The sequence below is a fragment of the Electrophorus electricus genome, chromosome 6 (assembly GCF_013358815.1).
Source record: "Electrophorus electricus isolate fEleEle1 chromosome 6, fEleEle1.pri, whole genome shotgun sequence".
In the NCBI taxonomy this organism is placed as follows: Eukaryota; Metazoa; Chordata; class Actinopteri; order Gymnotiformes; family Gymnotidae; genus Electrophorus; species Electrophorus electricus.
Genome location: NC_049540.1, coordinates 12117229 through 12132785, shown reverse-complemented (window position 1 = coordinate 12132785; position 15557 = coordinate 12117229). Strand labels below are relative to the sequence as shown.

Sequence of the window (15557 nt, the reverse complement as noted above, 5' to 3'; positions counted from 1 at the left end):
TTTAATTTTAGAGGGACATTTTATGACTATCTACAGAACATATGTAGCCATGCAATTTGTCAGCCACCTTGGTTTTGCTCATTACTGGTTTGTTTGTGACCACAGGACCATTGACCACAGGATGGATAGGATTAATTGATAGACCTATAGCACACCTGATAGCGCAGGTAAAGTTGTGATCAACCAAGAGCATGAGTTTGTTGCCCAGGGAGGACATGTGCTATCATACTGATAAATATGTGTAAGTTGCTCTAGATAAACACATAGGCCAAATCCTGTAATCTTTTTTAAATGTTAGTCACTGTTACTGCAGGGTTGATTGTGATCATAAATATCATAGTAACAGATTATGGTCATATTATAGATTCCAAGGTTATAGCTTGCAACTGCATACTTACCTGGTGTTTCTATGTAATGTATGTTTCTAATAAACTGGGTGGTGATTGTTTGTCGCAGTGTACGTTAGCTATGTTAGTTATGGTTTTCCATTGTTAACTGGATGGATCACACAGTGTATCCTGCATGTCTCTGGTCCAGGTTACATGGGTACTTAAATGTCTAACTAAAATGAGTAACTAGAATATTAATTAATTATAGCAGGGGAAGAATTTAGATTGTATAATAAATGTAAAAGCAGATTGTCATTGAGGTCACTTGCTAACAGTGACTATCATACCCGCCACATCGCCTCTGCTTTTCAATCATTTATCTCTAATTAAGCTGTAATAGTGAACGTGTCTGGAGAATTAAATTAATTAGAAAACCCCTGCTCCAGGCCAAAATGAAATGATTGCTATTAACATTTTTTTTTTCAATGTCAAACTCCTGACCTTAACAACAAAGTGAGGTGATGTAGGCTGTTTTTTTTCTTTCTTTTTTTCAGACACATATTAAAATTGTGTCCATTAAAGTGCAGCTCAAAGTGTTTTAGCAAAATTAGTATTTAACATAAAAGCGGGTTAATAAGAAACCATGGGACCATATCATAAAATAATAAATGGCATAAACAATTAATAAAACAATGATATTATTACCCTAAAATAAAATCTAAAATTACTACTACTACTAATAATAATAATACTACTAATAATAATGGAAATACAAACATTTAAGTTGTATATTCTTCATTTTACGAATATTGGCGTATTTATATTGAAATCAACATGCACAGCCTTTCGTCCTTAGTAACCTGCACTTGGTTTGATTTTTAAATACCGTCCGATCGTTCCAGCTCCTCCCTCGTGCTTCGACTCCACCTCCACCTGCAGACGGTGAGCAAAGCAAAGATGGCGGAGTTTCGCTAGGACTCAATGGCCGATGACCAACGTCAACAGTCAGAAATTGTTGAGAACTGGACAGTTAAGCTTTAGATAATACCATTTCATATTTTGTTAATGGGATTATAGCATGCTGTAGTTGGCAACGCGGTAGCCTGCGTTTCAGTAGTTGACGTAAAGTCCAGTGTTACAGCGATATGACCGCGCATTAACATCGGTAACATATTCGCCCAGGCGTGCTAGTCGAAGGGTTTGAATGTTGCCCTTTGGAGACATGTGTTTAAGGTAAAGTAACATTATTTTTTGTGTGTATTTGTTTTGTCGTGCTTTAGTGCTGTCCTAATGTGTAAATGCGGGCTTGTATTCTTTAACATAGCGGTTCGTTCTGCTTCTGCAACACTTGACAGTTGACACGTCGGCTGTTGCTTAGGTCAACATTCACATTTCTTCGACAGGCTTGTTTTTCACCACGAAAAGGTTCCAGAGGGCTATTTTTGACTTTTTCTGTCAAATCTCTTTGTACATTTTAGCTAATTCCGTTGCCCTTTGCTGACACAGGTTACTGTTCATATCGTAGCTATTTATTTTAGATTCTGTAAATCTGTTGTGAGTATTGTGTACACTAGTTTCACGACATTTAGTGAACTATCTCTGCTTTGTTAAACTGTGGTAGCAGTTCATCCTTTGTACTACATGCTCTCATTGCAGCTCATCCTTTGTACTACATGCTCTCATTTTAGCCATTACATTTAGCCGCACCTCCCCTGAGTCTACAGTTTTTTGTGTCGTCAAATTAACATTTTGGTGTCACTACAGGATTGCAGGTAGTCATTTCCACCGTTAAATTGTTTTTTTTGGTTTTTTTTAAGTCCTGTTGGAATTAAACTGAACGCCAGTTAATTACAGATACACACAAAACAAAAACTGTTCTTATGAATTTACCCCAGTTATACCCAATTCTGAATATATGAAGTCTGTTTTTCTTATCTAAATTTGTGACATGTTGTTTTAATAGTACAAATTAGTTTTATAAATAGTTATGTTTGACTACACCCTAGCATAGCATTTAATAAAAAAACAAACAAAAACGCACACAGATGGAGAGTGTTTCATAGTGAAAGCTATGCCAAGGAAGTTTGCATGGATGTCATCTTTGCATATGTTCTTATAGCTCATCCAGATCTTGTGTGTGCCAGCTGTATTTGTAGCTGTATGTGTTATAAAAAACCTATGCCAAACACAGTGTGGACATCAGCTGAGGAACGTTTGTGCAAATGGCCAGAGGGCATATGTTGACATACCTAAAATGTGTAGAGTGTCACAGCCATAGAGAATTGCTAGCTTACTAGAGTTGCCAAACTTCTCAGTGATTAAAAACAGTTGTTTTAATCAGACTGTCATAGCCAGACTGTCCCTGCTCATTCTTGTGCTCCTAATTAACCTCTTGAAATGCTGTGAGCTCATATGAGGTCAGCATTTTAAAAAGTTAGATGAAAATAAACCCAGTGTCCTCATACATCAGGACTTTTTAAAACTGCTTCCTGATGGAAGACATTACTACTAATATATTACACAGTAACAAGGCCTTTTTCTACATGAAATGCCTAATTTTCTTGTATGCTTTTGAATCTTAGAAATCTCTGTCACTCCACAGGTAATTGTGACTTCCTGAGCTCCTCAGGTATCAGTCTTTGGCCCTCTCTGCTTCTCTGCTGCCATGTCGTGGTCCCCAGCAGTCAGAAAGGCCAGCCCTAGCCTACCTCCTTTGGACAACCTCTCTGTGTCCTCGCTGCTGTCTGAGGACCTGGAGGGAGGGGCAGAGGGAGGAGAGGGTGAGCTGGCCGACCTGGAAGTGAACCCGTATGACGGGCTGCCCTTCTCCTCGCGTTACTACTCGCTGCTGGAGGAGCGGCGGAGTCTGCTTGTGTGCAGCCTGAAGTACAGCCTGCTAGAGCACCTAGAGACCCACAGCATGGTGGTGCTGAGTGGAGAGGGTGGCACTGGCAAGAGCACCCAAGTAAGGCGTTATCCCCCTGTAACACACGCTAGGACACCTCTAGACCCTCTCACATACTAACACACGCTAGCACACATCTAGACCCTCTCACGTACTAACACACGCTAGCACACATCTAGACCTTCTCACGTACTAACACACGCTAGGACACATCTAGACCCTCTCACGTACTAACACACGCTAGCACACATCTAGACCCTCTCACATACTAACACACGCTAGCACACATCTAGACCTTCTCACGTACTAACACACGCTTGGACACCTCTAAACCCTCTCACGTACTAACACAAGCTTGGACGCATCTAGACCCTCTCACATACTAACACACACTTGGACACATCTAGAACCTCTTAAATATTAACACGCTTTCTCTTTGTCTTGGTTTCATCAGCCTAGTTTCTATATGCAAATTGAAATTATAATTATAATGTATTCAGTAAGTTTGTGCTTGTTGTTCATTTAATTAGACCATTATTAGAGAAACTTTAAGGCACATTACAAAAGCTTCACACTCATGTGTATTGACCATGGTATTTGGCTGTGTATGTGTTTGTGTGTGGTTTGTGTAGGTGCCTCAGTGGTGTGTGGAGTATGCACTATCCCTGCAGTTTTCTCAGGGCCTTGTTTGCTGCTCCCAGCCATACATGGCAGCCGCCTGTAGCTTGGCCATCCGTGTGGCAGATGAGATGGACCTGAGTCTGGGCCTTGAGGTGGGCTACAGAGTCCCCCACGATGATGGCTGCACCCCAGACACTCTACTGCGGTAAGCAAGCCCCATCTTTCGTGGTGCTCCATGCCTTAAAATGATTGTGAATATACAGCATCGAAATCCCATACCCAAACCCTTTCAGTGTGCACTTACTCCAGCTCAGTGTCTGAATGTTTCCCTGGCCAGTTTCATGACTGACTCGCTGCTTCTGGAGGAGATGATGTCAGACCCGATGCTGCGTCAGTACGGCATTCTGGTGGTGGATGAAGCCCAGGAGCGCACGGTGGCCACAGACGTGCTCCTGGGCCTTCTGCGGGATGTGTGCCGGCAACGCGGTGACCTTCGCGTGGTGGTGCTCGCAGCCCCCCAGGCGGCCCCCACCATCGCCACCTTCCTGGGCGAGGGAGTGCCGCACCTAGCTGTCCCCCCACCGCCGCAAAAGCCTGCAGTCGAGACGGTGTACCGGGATCCGCCCGCCAGCCGAGACCTGGCCACAGTCTCGTGCCAGATGGTGCTAGACCTCCACCGGCGGGGAGAGGAGGGAGACATGTTGGTCTTCCTCCCCAGTGTCCACGTATGTAACCCTGGATGGTTTAATCCCATTGCTTCGTAATTTTGCTGACCTATGCTGGGTTTCCCAAAAGCATCGTAACATAAAGACCATCCTTAAATGGTAGCACAAGTATTACATTGAACACTCTCTCTTGTTTAAGATGATCTTAACAATATGAAGCTTTTGGGAAACGGGGTCCTGAATTGTTGTAGGTGAGTGCCCCTTTAATGCTAGGTGACGCTCAGATTAGTGTTTTTGTGTGCCAGTATGAGTAAAATAAGACCCTTCATCTCTGTCCCTCAGGCTTATCTTGGTTTTCTGTTTCGGTATCTTGAATTACATTTTATACTTCTAGGTCCATTGTTATCTTTGACAAGAGGTAAATAAATGCGTTGGAAATTTAATAATTACCCCAGAAACTGTATTCATAATACCCTCAGGGAGAACATCAAAGGGCCACCAAAAATACAAATTTGGAAGCTTAAACGTGTACTCATGAGGGTTTTATTCAGAAGTGGTGGCTAACTGCCTAATAAAAGGTTGACATGTTAGTGGAATTCTTAGTTTATCCAATCCACTGTTATTTCGCACGTATTACTCTCAACGTCTGCTTATCTCCGTGTAGGCTATGTTCATCTCAGCCGCGTCCGTCTACCGTGCACCCTCTCTCTCCCTCTCTCTCTCCTTCTCTGTACCACTGTGGAACTCTATCTGCCTTGTGACTCGGGGAGGGGGGAGTATTGGGTGTCTGGTGTGTGACACCACTAAGATTGTTTACTCCCATCAAAGGGGATGAATTGGTTGGATCTTGCCAGGTCTCGAGTGACAGATCCCTTCATCACTGTAAAACACATGTACAAACAACAATTTAGGTGTGTATATATATGACCCTTTTTTATCAGGTTAATATCTAGTAAATAAGGACAACACTACATAACGTTTTATCTGATAGAAGTATATTTATGAACAGTCTTACAAACATTCATCTAATGCATTTGATTCTAATTGTCTCTCACACAAAATACACAGATCCACTCCTCCTTTGTCAATATTGGCACAGCCTCACCTGTTCCCACAACATACATTATCTGCCTCCTAGTGCAGTAATGGAAGAGCAGAGATAGCTGTCACAAATAGGTGAACTGTGTTTTTGAGAGCCCATTAAGGCTCTACAACACTATTTTTTTTCATTTTCAGTGATATGATAACAAAAACAAGTAAACCATCTGCTCTTAGCAACCTGCACATATTAAGTATTACTTCCGCCCTGAGTTGTCTATGAAGCAGGGATTTAAGGCATCGCAGAGTAAGTGGCCTGAATTTTGCTGAGCGGAAAATGTTTTACTGTTCCAGAGTGTGTTGAAACAAAATGGTATCAAAATGGGGGCAAAATGGGATCTTTTTCAATGAGATCACTACAGAACCAATGCATATGGCATATTGCTTTGGCACTACTTGCAACTGCTCAGTAAAGAAAAGGAATAATTCTGGAGGCTGTAAAGTCATGGAAAGTGATGACACAGAGACATTTTGTTTTTGAACTGAAGGTTTTGAGAAACAGTCTTATAACAGTCTCATACTTCTGTACATCCCAGGAACTCCTAGCCCTTACCATGACCTCACACTTTCCTTCATGAACTCCCTGGTATCACCACCTAATCATAGCCTGGGCTTAACTAAGTTGTTGTCCTCAACTCAAATCTGACCCGGTCTTGCAGATTTCTCCTTTGTAACACATGAAGGATTCTGCCCTTTCTCTCACAGGAAGCTGCCCAGGTACTTGTGCAGTCTCTTGTAATTTGAAAACTAGTCTACTGCAACTTGCTACTTGATGGTCTTCCACTAAGAGCCATCAGCCCTCTACAACTTGTCCAGAGTGCAGCAGCATGACTGCTCTTCAATCTTCCAAAGTTCACGTCATTCCACTGCTGCGCTCCCTTCATTGGCCTCTAGTAGCTGCTCACATCAGATTAAAAACCTTTATGCTTGGACCAGCCCCTCCATACTTGATGTCAGTGGTCAAAGCCTGATCCATACCTTGAGTATTTAAAATCTTAAATATGGCTCAGCTTGAAACACCATGCTTCAATTCTCATGGAAGACAAGCATCGAGACTATTCTCTGTCTTGGATCCTAGATGGTGGAATGAACTTCCACTTGCTGTCTGAACAGCAGAGTCCCTTTCTGTCTTCAAACGCAGGCTGAAGACCCATCTATTTGTGGAATATTTAAATGACCACTGACCCTGCTCCTATGTTGACTAACTGAAACTCTAGTACTTATTATAGGGTATTGTTTATTGCACTGATGTTGACTGCTCCTCTGTTGACTAACTGAAACTCTAGTACTTATTGTTTATTGCACTGATTGTTGTCTGAGATAGAGCTTATGCATTTTGCACTTCTAGGCTTCAGCACTGATCCCTGTATTTCAGCATCATTTTAGATCATTGGTATCTTGGACTCTAACCTATTCTACTGGCTAGGATGTATTCTATGAGTAAATAACAAAGCACTTTTGTAAGTCACTCTGGATAAGAGTGTCTGCCAAATGTTGTAAATGTAAATGTCACACAATTTAAAGTAGAGAATGTGGATGCAGCCTGTGATATGCATTGCTATTGAATTAACTGCCCCACCTAGCTATGTCAGCATATACATGTAGTACATTTTAGGCTATAAAAAAGAGTTGGCCTGCTGAATGTCAGAGTTACACAGCCTTCTTCAGTGTTCACAATGTGAGGAAAATACTGGATTTGATTACTTATCTGTTCACGTGGAAAATATCTACAACAAGCCAGTACTGCACTCTGCATCCTTATTTTCATGCCCCTCAGCCAACCTCTGCATTGCTCTTAGGACATCGGCGAGTGTGCGTCCCTGCTGGAGAAGGAGGCTGTGGCCCTGAGTCCCCAGCTGGGGGTGCTGCAGGTGCTGCCACTCCATGCCGGCCTCGGCGGGGACGCGCAGCATGTGTACGACATGGAGACGGCAGAGGGCCAGGCCAAGCCGGGAGAAGAGGAGCAGGGCAGCCTGGACGGCGAACAGGGACCCGGTTTGAGACGGAGGGTCATCCTTTCGGACGCTCTTGGAGAGGCCTCCTTCTCTCTGCCCGGCATCCGCTACGTCATCGACACAGGCCTCCAGCTCAAAACTGTGAGTTGATCGATAGGGCAAAGCAATGTTCACAAACTCTTTTAGCCAAATGTAAAACATGTTTACTAAACATGTTTACTAAAACAATTGTTTAGTCAACAGGTTAATTTGCAAATGGAAAAAAAATATATATATTAAATGTTATATAAACAGTGTATTAAACAGTCTAGTCTACATTCAGAAACACTTATGCAAGCCCCCCAACTTGCTCGTTCCTCTCTGGAATTCCAGGTGTACAACCCGCAAATCCGAGCAGACTCTCAGCTTCAGCGACCAATCAGCAAGCACCAGGCAGACACACGATCTCGGAGAGTAAACAGCAGTTTGCCAGGTGAGCCCTTCTCGTTAGTACCATGACAAAGTTCTCGAAACCTGGCAATGATTATCTCCTTCCACTCTGCCAACTTCCTTCTCAGTAGGGTCAGGCCCAGAACAGTGCTCCACTTTGAAGCCCACCATTACAGTGCTAGTCAGATAAAACTGAACTGAAGAGGAGCATTCTGGCCAAACTGAAGATTTGTATGCTGAACTCTGTAGACCTCAGAAATTCAGCACATAATGCTTCAGAATATACAGAATTTGTTTTAGTGGTCTTTGCAAAGCATCAGACTTCACTAACAAAGGATCTGATAATTACTGATTACTTTTTGACCCGATTCAACTCACTTGGAGGGTAGAAAACGTACAGTGATCTCTGGTTTGGTTTGACAGTAGGTTTGAGTGTAGGTCACTCTCTGTTGCAGGAGTGTGTTTTCGTCTGTACCCTCAGTCCCTGTATGAGGAGGGGATGCCTGAAGCTCGCTGTCCCGGAGTTGCTGAGGCCAACCTCAGCCACCTGGTCCTCCTCCTCAAGAGGCTGGACATAGCCGACATGGGCCAGTGCAAGTTCCTGGACCGGCCAGGTGGGAACACTACATTGTTTTGGGCAGTCATCTGCCCAATCACATGCTTAATTGCTTAATAGGTAATTTAAAAAAAAAACCACACTGGCTAAAATATCTCTTTAAATTACCTTCAAAGTAATTACTTTAAATGAATGTTAAAAATTAAATCAGTAGGGAGGACAAAAATGAACATTTCAGCTAGTGTCGTCGGCTTTCAGGAGTCATTATAGCCAATTAGACAGAACACAGGTTGGGTCAGGCTCTAGTCCTAACAAGACAAGTGGTCAAATCTCTCTCTCTCTCTGTCTGTCTGTAGCTCCAGAGGCTCTGATGCAGGCTCTGGAGGACCTGGACTATCTGGCTGCTCTGGATGACGATGGCAATCTGTCTGAAGTGGGCATCATCATGTCTGAGCTCCCCCTGGAGCCACCGCTGGCCAAAGCCCTTATTGCCGCCTGCGAGTTTGACTGCGTCAGTGAGCTGCTCACCATAGCTGCAATGCTCACTGGTAAACAGGATGTCCACAAAGTATAAATCATTTAGCCTTCCATGGTCAGTTCATGTCTTAATTATTCTTTTACACAAATGGGAGTAGGTATTGCTTGAAATTGTAACAACTATTTGGTCTGGATATTCTCCAGGCTTGTTTGTTTGACCTGTATTTAAAGGAAGTGAATTGGTGTGGTCTTTTCACAGCTTCGCCGTGCTTTGCAACGCCTCCACCAAACAAAGAGGAGACAGCCGCAACTCACAGACGGCTGTTTATGCACCCGGAGGGAGACCACCTCACCCTCATCAACGTCTACAATGCCTACCTACAGAGTGAGTTTAACCAAAACCTAGGGATGGGCAATATGGGGAAAAATGTCATAAAACGATATAATGATACATAATCATATTACAGTGTTTAGATTTTTGTGATGTGAAATTTGATAAGTATGAAGAATTAGCATCATGCACTAGCACACTGGTATAGACATTTTGAGGGGTATGATGAAATCTTTTTGTTTTTAATCAATGTAAGAACAACAACAAAAGAAAATAAAACAATTGATTAAAAATAGATAAAATAAGGGAACATTGGGCTAACAGCGAATCAGTTTTTTCTTACTATGTTTGCTGTTGATGCAGATGATACTAGTGTTGTGCAGAGAAAACTATTGCAGGGCAGTACATTATGACAGTGACAGTATGTCTACGACTGCCTTCAGTACCTCCAAGCAATAGCACAGCAGAGATAAATGTGTGCAGATGTTTCAGCAATTCAGAGTTCCTCTAAACACAAGAAAGTATAAAAATAATGGAAAATTGTTGTTTGCATCATTTCTCGCAACAGACAACGAGGACGAAGCGTGGTGCATCACCAATTTCCTCAATGCCTCTGCGCTTCAGTTGGCCGTGGTGATTAGGGCAGAGCTACTGGAAGTAATGCAGCGAATTGAGTTGCCGGTTTCACCTCCTGCCTTTGGTTGCCAGGACAACATCTTGAATATAAAGCGGGCTCTCATCTCAGGGTTCTTCCTAAAGGTAGCCTGTTGGAATGTTCAGACTGTTCTGAACTCAAGTCACCATTAGCACCGAAACCTTCCTGATAGTTGCTGGTCCTCTTTTAGGTCGCCCATGATGTAGATGGCTTAGGGAACTACTTACTGTTGACGCACCGCCATGTGGCACACATGCATCCCTTCTCCACATACATGTGCCGCCAGCCTCGGCCCAGCCCTCCCGCCTGGGTCCTCTATCACGACTTCACCATCTCCCATGACAACTGCATCTGCACCGCCTCGGAGGTCCACCCGCACATGTGAGTCTGTCTGCAGGGTCGTTGCCTGCTGTTGCTTGTCTGCCTGTGGCAGTGTGGTATGCATTGCTGATTCTTTTGAAATCCAACTGCAGACTGGAAATTGGCATTTTAGCCCAGAGCTTGCCTATGTAGTCCTCAGGGCCCTCACTCAGAGCAGGTTTTTATCTGATACAGCTTCTAACACACCTCAGACAGGCATCCCTCTGCACGTGTGTTTCAAAAAGACAATAAAGACACATCTGATTAGTCAAAATGGTCCAGTATGTGAAAATATTGAATTATAAAGTAAACTACAACCTGTGACATGCTCTTTTGTATGTGTTCTCATATAGGCTGGTTGAATTTGCCCCTCAGTACTACTTGGGCAACCTTCCACCCAGCGAAGGGAAAGACTTGTTGATGGAGATCAGAGAGAGTCTTGCCTCGCCACATGAACAGGAGAACGGAGAGACGGCAGACAAGAGGCATGCAGAGCGGCCAGGGGAGCACCGTGACCAGTTCACTACTGAGATGTGTTTGCTGCAGTGACACACTCCAGCCTGCTGCATCCTTCGTTCACATTGCACAAGCAAAACAGGTTCTAGATTTCCGCCCTCTGCTGCACAGACCCAGCTGTCAAGTAGAATCAGAGTTTGAGGGCCACAGTGCTCTTACTGTATCTAAGAACTTTACAAAGTTCTGAAGTATGAGATGTAAGGTAGTATGGAAGTATGAGATGTAAGGTAGCTGTTTAGCAGCCTAAATTGGTTTGGCCTGGATTCACTTTTGCTGTGAAAGTGCTAAAATCCACTTTTTAAAAATGAAAAATTAGTTGACGATGAACTTTTATACAGGAATAACAATGCGATCTGTACATAAGTGTACATGCATCAAGCAATAATATACAGAAGAAGTCACTGTAGTCCCCGGCCGGGGGGTGGGGGGGTGGGGGGGCGACACATGAATTAAAGGGAGAATCCTCACTAATGGAAAACATACTGTATAGATACTGTAGCTGTAGCACTACATTTAATGAGGGTGACATCCCCTTGGTCCCAGCAGGACAACAACAAAAAAAGATCTGATGTTCTGATCCAGAGGGTGTATGTATGTTCCCTTTCCATTGCGTGTTCTTTGAGCGGTGGTGAATAGTTGAAACCAGAGTGCTTTTCTTGTCCTCTCCATATTGATACATAAACCAGTTGTGATAAGATGATAATCAGGGTAACCTGAACTTCAAGGAGTCTTTTTGCTAGATATTGGTCACTATGGTTTCTCAGGGTGCTGTTTACTCAAGCCCTAATATGGCAAAATGCTTGTTTTGTTGGCTAGGGATGTTTTTTCTTTTTTTTTTTTTTTTTACTGTGAACTTTATGATCTGCTGTCATTTATCCCTCTACTTGTTAATATTGAAATGTGTGCAAATTGTGGGTTTGTAAATATTTGATTTTAAAAAAATTGATTTTTCACGACTTAGGTATGAATGTTTCAGCAAAGGTGTACTTAAAATTTAGGTTTGCATATCATGGGAGTATTTCCTGTTATAGGTCTCATTGGCTGGTCTACAAAGGGCAATACCATGTTGCATAACATGCTGAATTGTCTTCATCACAAGAAAATCAATAGATTGCCTATACAATTTTGTTTATTTTTACATGTTAGCCATAACCTCAATCAGCAATTTGGAGTAATGAAGTTTTTCCTCTGATATGACATTGAGATTTCTCTCAAAAGAAAAAAAGTCACTTTATATCTGAAACTGCTCATGCAAAGAGCTGTACCACTTTTGATTTTTAGGTATTTAATAAATATTAAAACATCCTTCTGTGGCAAAGGAATTTCAAATCAGTAGCAGACAACTGCTGTTTTTTTGTAGTGCTCCCTACATTGTGCATCGAACTGGCAACTGAACAATTTTAACCTGCTGCCTCAAGATGACTTGCTCTTCATTGCCAGAGTAAGGAAAACATCTTAAAATAACACCACTTTAATGGAGTAATACCAAAATCAGATTACATGTTGTTTTACATAACTTTATTACATCATTCGAAATTACATTTGTTAATGACCACCTCCAAAAGAAAACCAGGTTTAATGCTAATAACTTACCAGAGGCCTTACAGCACTCAGGAATCAAGTCTTGCAACTGTGTCATTCTGTTATTTTGAATAGCTGTTCTGATTGACATTTTAATAATGCAGCTTCTAAAAGCAGTTAAGCACCAGGTCCTAAAGCAAGACCCAAATGAGATCAGCCCAGGGAAAGGGAAGTGGAGCAGGGGATGGTCAAAGGGTTCAAAAGTGTTAGTTATTTAATCAGGTAAGGCTGATTTATGCATTCTGCGCAACCAAGGGCCTGGGTTCTCTAATGGCAAGCACGCCACCTGAAGTATTCAGGCTAGTTATTATACATGGTGCCTCTTTCTACTCCAAAACAACAGGAGGCAGTGCACAATATTCATCAGTAAATTTAGTCTTGTTCAGCATCTTTCAAATAGAATGTTTCTGTATTTACTAAGTGATCAGTCATTATCCTACACTGGTACTGTCAGCAGTTAATATACATGTCACTCAGTGGAGCTTCAGAAACTTGCATACACACAATATTGCTGCATCCAAGTGATAGCAAATGCAACTTGTTTTCTGTTTGCATTAATGTAATTCAGGTGATATGCCTCGACACTCAAGTTTTGTGGGACAAGCATAAATCAGGTCCTTGGGGTGTAGGACACCTGAGCAGGGAGTAAGAAACAGGGAGGGGCTGTTCTCAGGGTGTGGGACAACTGACTAAGGAGAAACAGGGAGGGGCTGATTTCGAGGCTTTGTTCTCATTTCTTCATGGATTTGGCCTCCAGTGGTTCTCCAATATCTTTACCACGCAGTTTCAGTCCTTTAAAAAAGAGAACCATTTGCTAATTAGCTGAGGTCTTAATGTCTCTGAAGGGCTTAAAGGTTTACATAAAATATTTCAGAAGTGTATCTGTATCCATATGTTCTTGGTTTTAAAATAATGTGCATCACAGGGATATGATCTTAAACAGTCAATGCTTGCTGCATGTTAAACTGCTTATAGAATCACAGGGTATCGCATAGACCTAGATGCCTTACCAATGGCTCTCTCTATCTTGCCCATAATCTGGTTGTTGGGTATTGCTTTTCCACTTTCGTAGTCAGCAATGACCTGAGGCTTCTCGTTAATTTTCTGGTGAATGGACACAATAGTCTCATTATTTCTCAAAAGGAGCCTGATCACGAACTGAAGTTGATATCACATGTAAACGATTTGTTCAGAAAGTGCATATAATATCAAACACCATTCCCTAACTAATATGCTGAATTCATTTTGTGATGCATTTTTTAATATATGCTGTAATAAAGATCAATTTATTTAATTTGACATGAGCCACTCAGTTAATATACATGTCTCAGTTTTCTCCTGACCTGATTTAAACGAAGCTCACTTACAGTAGCGAGGTCTTTCTGAGTCATTCCTTTGTTCTGTCGGCCTTGCTGGATCACCTTGCCCACCTCCAATGGCACTCTTTCATGGTGCAGCTCCTCCGTCTCCCTGTCCAGTTTTGCTGTGTTCTTAGTCACCAAATGCTGCTTATTCTGTCCTGCCGCCCCTGAGTCCAAAATAAATTTAAAAAACCCACCACCACAGGCATCATACTCACAGTCTGATAGTCTGTGACATGAGTATGAGGTGCCACACCCCCTATAGCGAAGGACATTTTCATTCTAGATGAATCTCCTTTACATCTACACAGGGCACTTTCAACTGATGATAAAGACCAGCCTCAAATTTATGGAACGGAAACATGAACGCTTATTCAAGACAAATAAAAATGCCTCTACTTAGGTGATCCTACATTTTACTTATTAAGTGGGTGAACAGTATGTGGCATGTCTTACATTACCCATTTCCTAGCTCATATAACCTAGAGCCATGTTTTCTTCTTTGGTGATCAATACAGCATCCATCAAAATCCGTAGCAGGTGTGCTTCTGGCAGATAGGAACATTTGTACTTTTGTTTCCTTTCTCATTTCATAATCAAACAGGTATACAGTAAAAGGCGTATTTTCAGTCATTTCCAAACACGGCCGTGTAACAAACATATCCACCCTCAAAAGCTAGGTCTTTGCAACATGACCTCAGCAACATGAAAAGCTTAAAAATTTGGAATGATATGAATGGATATTACCAGATGGGAACATGTATTATCAGAATCTTTCATACTGACTAATCAAAGGATCACTAAGCTAAAGGGTCAAGAATTTCCAAGTTTACAGCTACTGCTTTTGGATGAGATTCATAATAGATCGATAAAACGCCATGCCCTGTAGTTGTACGAACTAGCTACTTATACACTTGCATCAAGGGTTATGTCCAAATAAAACATGTTCAAGTCATTACATTACCACTGATATCATAATTAACGTTTTAAGATGTAAAGTTGTTAATCACATTCAATTTCTCCATATCAATGTATCCATATGGAACATATTTACACTAATTTATTTACAATAACCTTACATTTCTTGGAGGTTTCCACCTCTTCTCCACGTCTCTGGGCAGAGATGACAGCCTGGAAATTAAGTTGAATTTAGTTAGGGATGTCAGTAGAGTAACAGCTGAAACGCTGATAAACAGAACACCACACACGAGTTCGATTTCCTAGGTTTGGTAATTACGAAATTCGTAAAGTATAACATTTAAAAATGGCACTGTCCCAAAATTCTAGATAAATACATTTTATTAACTAGCTAAATAAATATTTATACTAGTTTGCTAGCTAGGGTAAATAGTTAACTAGCTAACGGTAGTCATCTCTGTAAACAGAACTAAGTTAGCTAGCTTATAGCTAGCTGGCTAGCCAGTTGTGCTTTGTTTCTAACACGGTGAGCTAACGCAATGTGAAGAACATGGGGGCCTCGTTCTTTCCCTGAAAATAAGTAAGATATCAAACCCTGGTTACATTCACTGACGCCGACCTGCTTTGATTTAGCCTGTGCTGAAGAAGGACCCTTCTTCCTCAAGACAGTCACTGTATCCCAGTCGCTTTCTGCCATAGTTTCCAAGTGTTGCTGTTGAGTCAGCCGTCAAAACTACTATTTACAGTGTGAAATGGCTAGCTGCCTTGCTAATCATATTATATGTAGGCTCTATAAAACA

General features: G+C 41.9%; 2 protein-coding genes across 3 annotated transcripts; one reads left to right on the top strand and one right to left on the bottom strand.

Moving 5' to 3' along the window:
- The first annotated feature begins 1280 nt into the window (after nt 1–1280).
- On the top strand, nt 1281–11311 carry dqx1 (DEAQ box RNA-dependent ATPase 1). Of its 2 annotated transcripts, none has more exons than XM_027032553.2 (12): nt 1281–1562; nt 2932–3294; nt 3867–4060; nt 4193–4358; nt 7484–7714; nt 7946–8045; nt 8458–8616; nt 8915–9106; nt 9295–9420; nt 9935–10125; nt 10212–10402; nt 10735–11311. In XM_027032553.2, exons 2-12 carry the CDS (start codon nt 2995–2997, stop codon nt 10928–10930), a joined length of 2046 nt encoding a protein of 681 aa, XP_026888354.2. In that variant the 5' UTR covers nt 1281–1562; nt 2932–2994; the 3' UTR covers nt 10931–11311. The 2 variants fall into 2 exon arrangements, with proteins under 2 accessions (XP_026888354.2, XP_026888353.2); XM_027032552.2 differs by having other exon boundaries at nt 4193–4580; nt 7418–7714.
- Nucleotides 11312–11975: 664 nt separating this feature from the next.
- LOC113591873 (endothelial differentiation-related factor 1 homolog) lies at nt 11976–15557 on the bottom strand. The gene is made up of 5 exons (XM_027032555.2): nt 15377–15557; nt 14919–14970; nt 13846–14006; nt 13489–13582; nt 11976–13270 (listed from the first exon to the last, which is right to left on the bottom strand). The coding sequence occupies exons 1-5, from the start codon at nt 15452–15454 to the stop codon at nt 13209–13211; spliced, it is 447 nt and encodes a 148-aa protein (XP_026888356.1). The 5' UTR covers nt 15455–15557; the 3' UTR covers nt 11976–13208.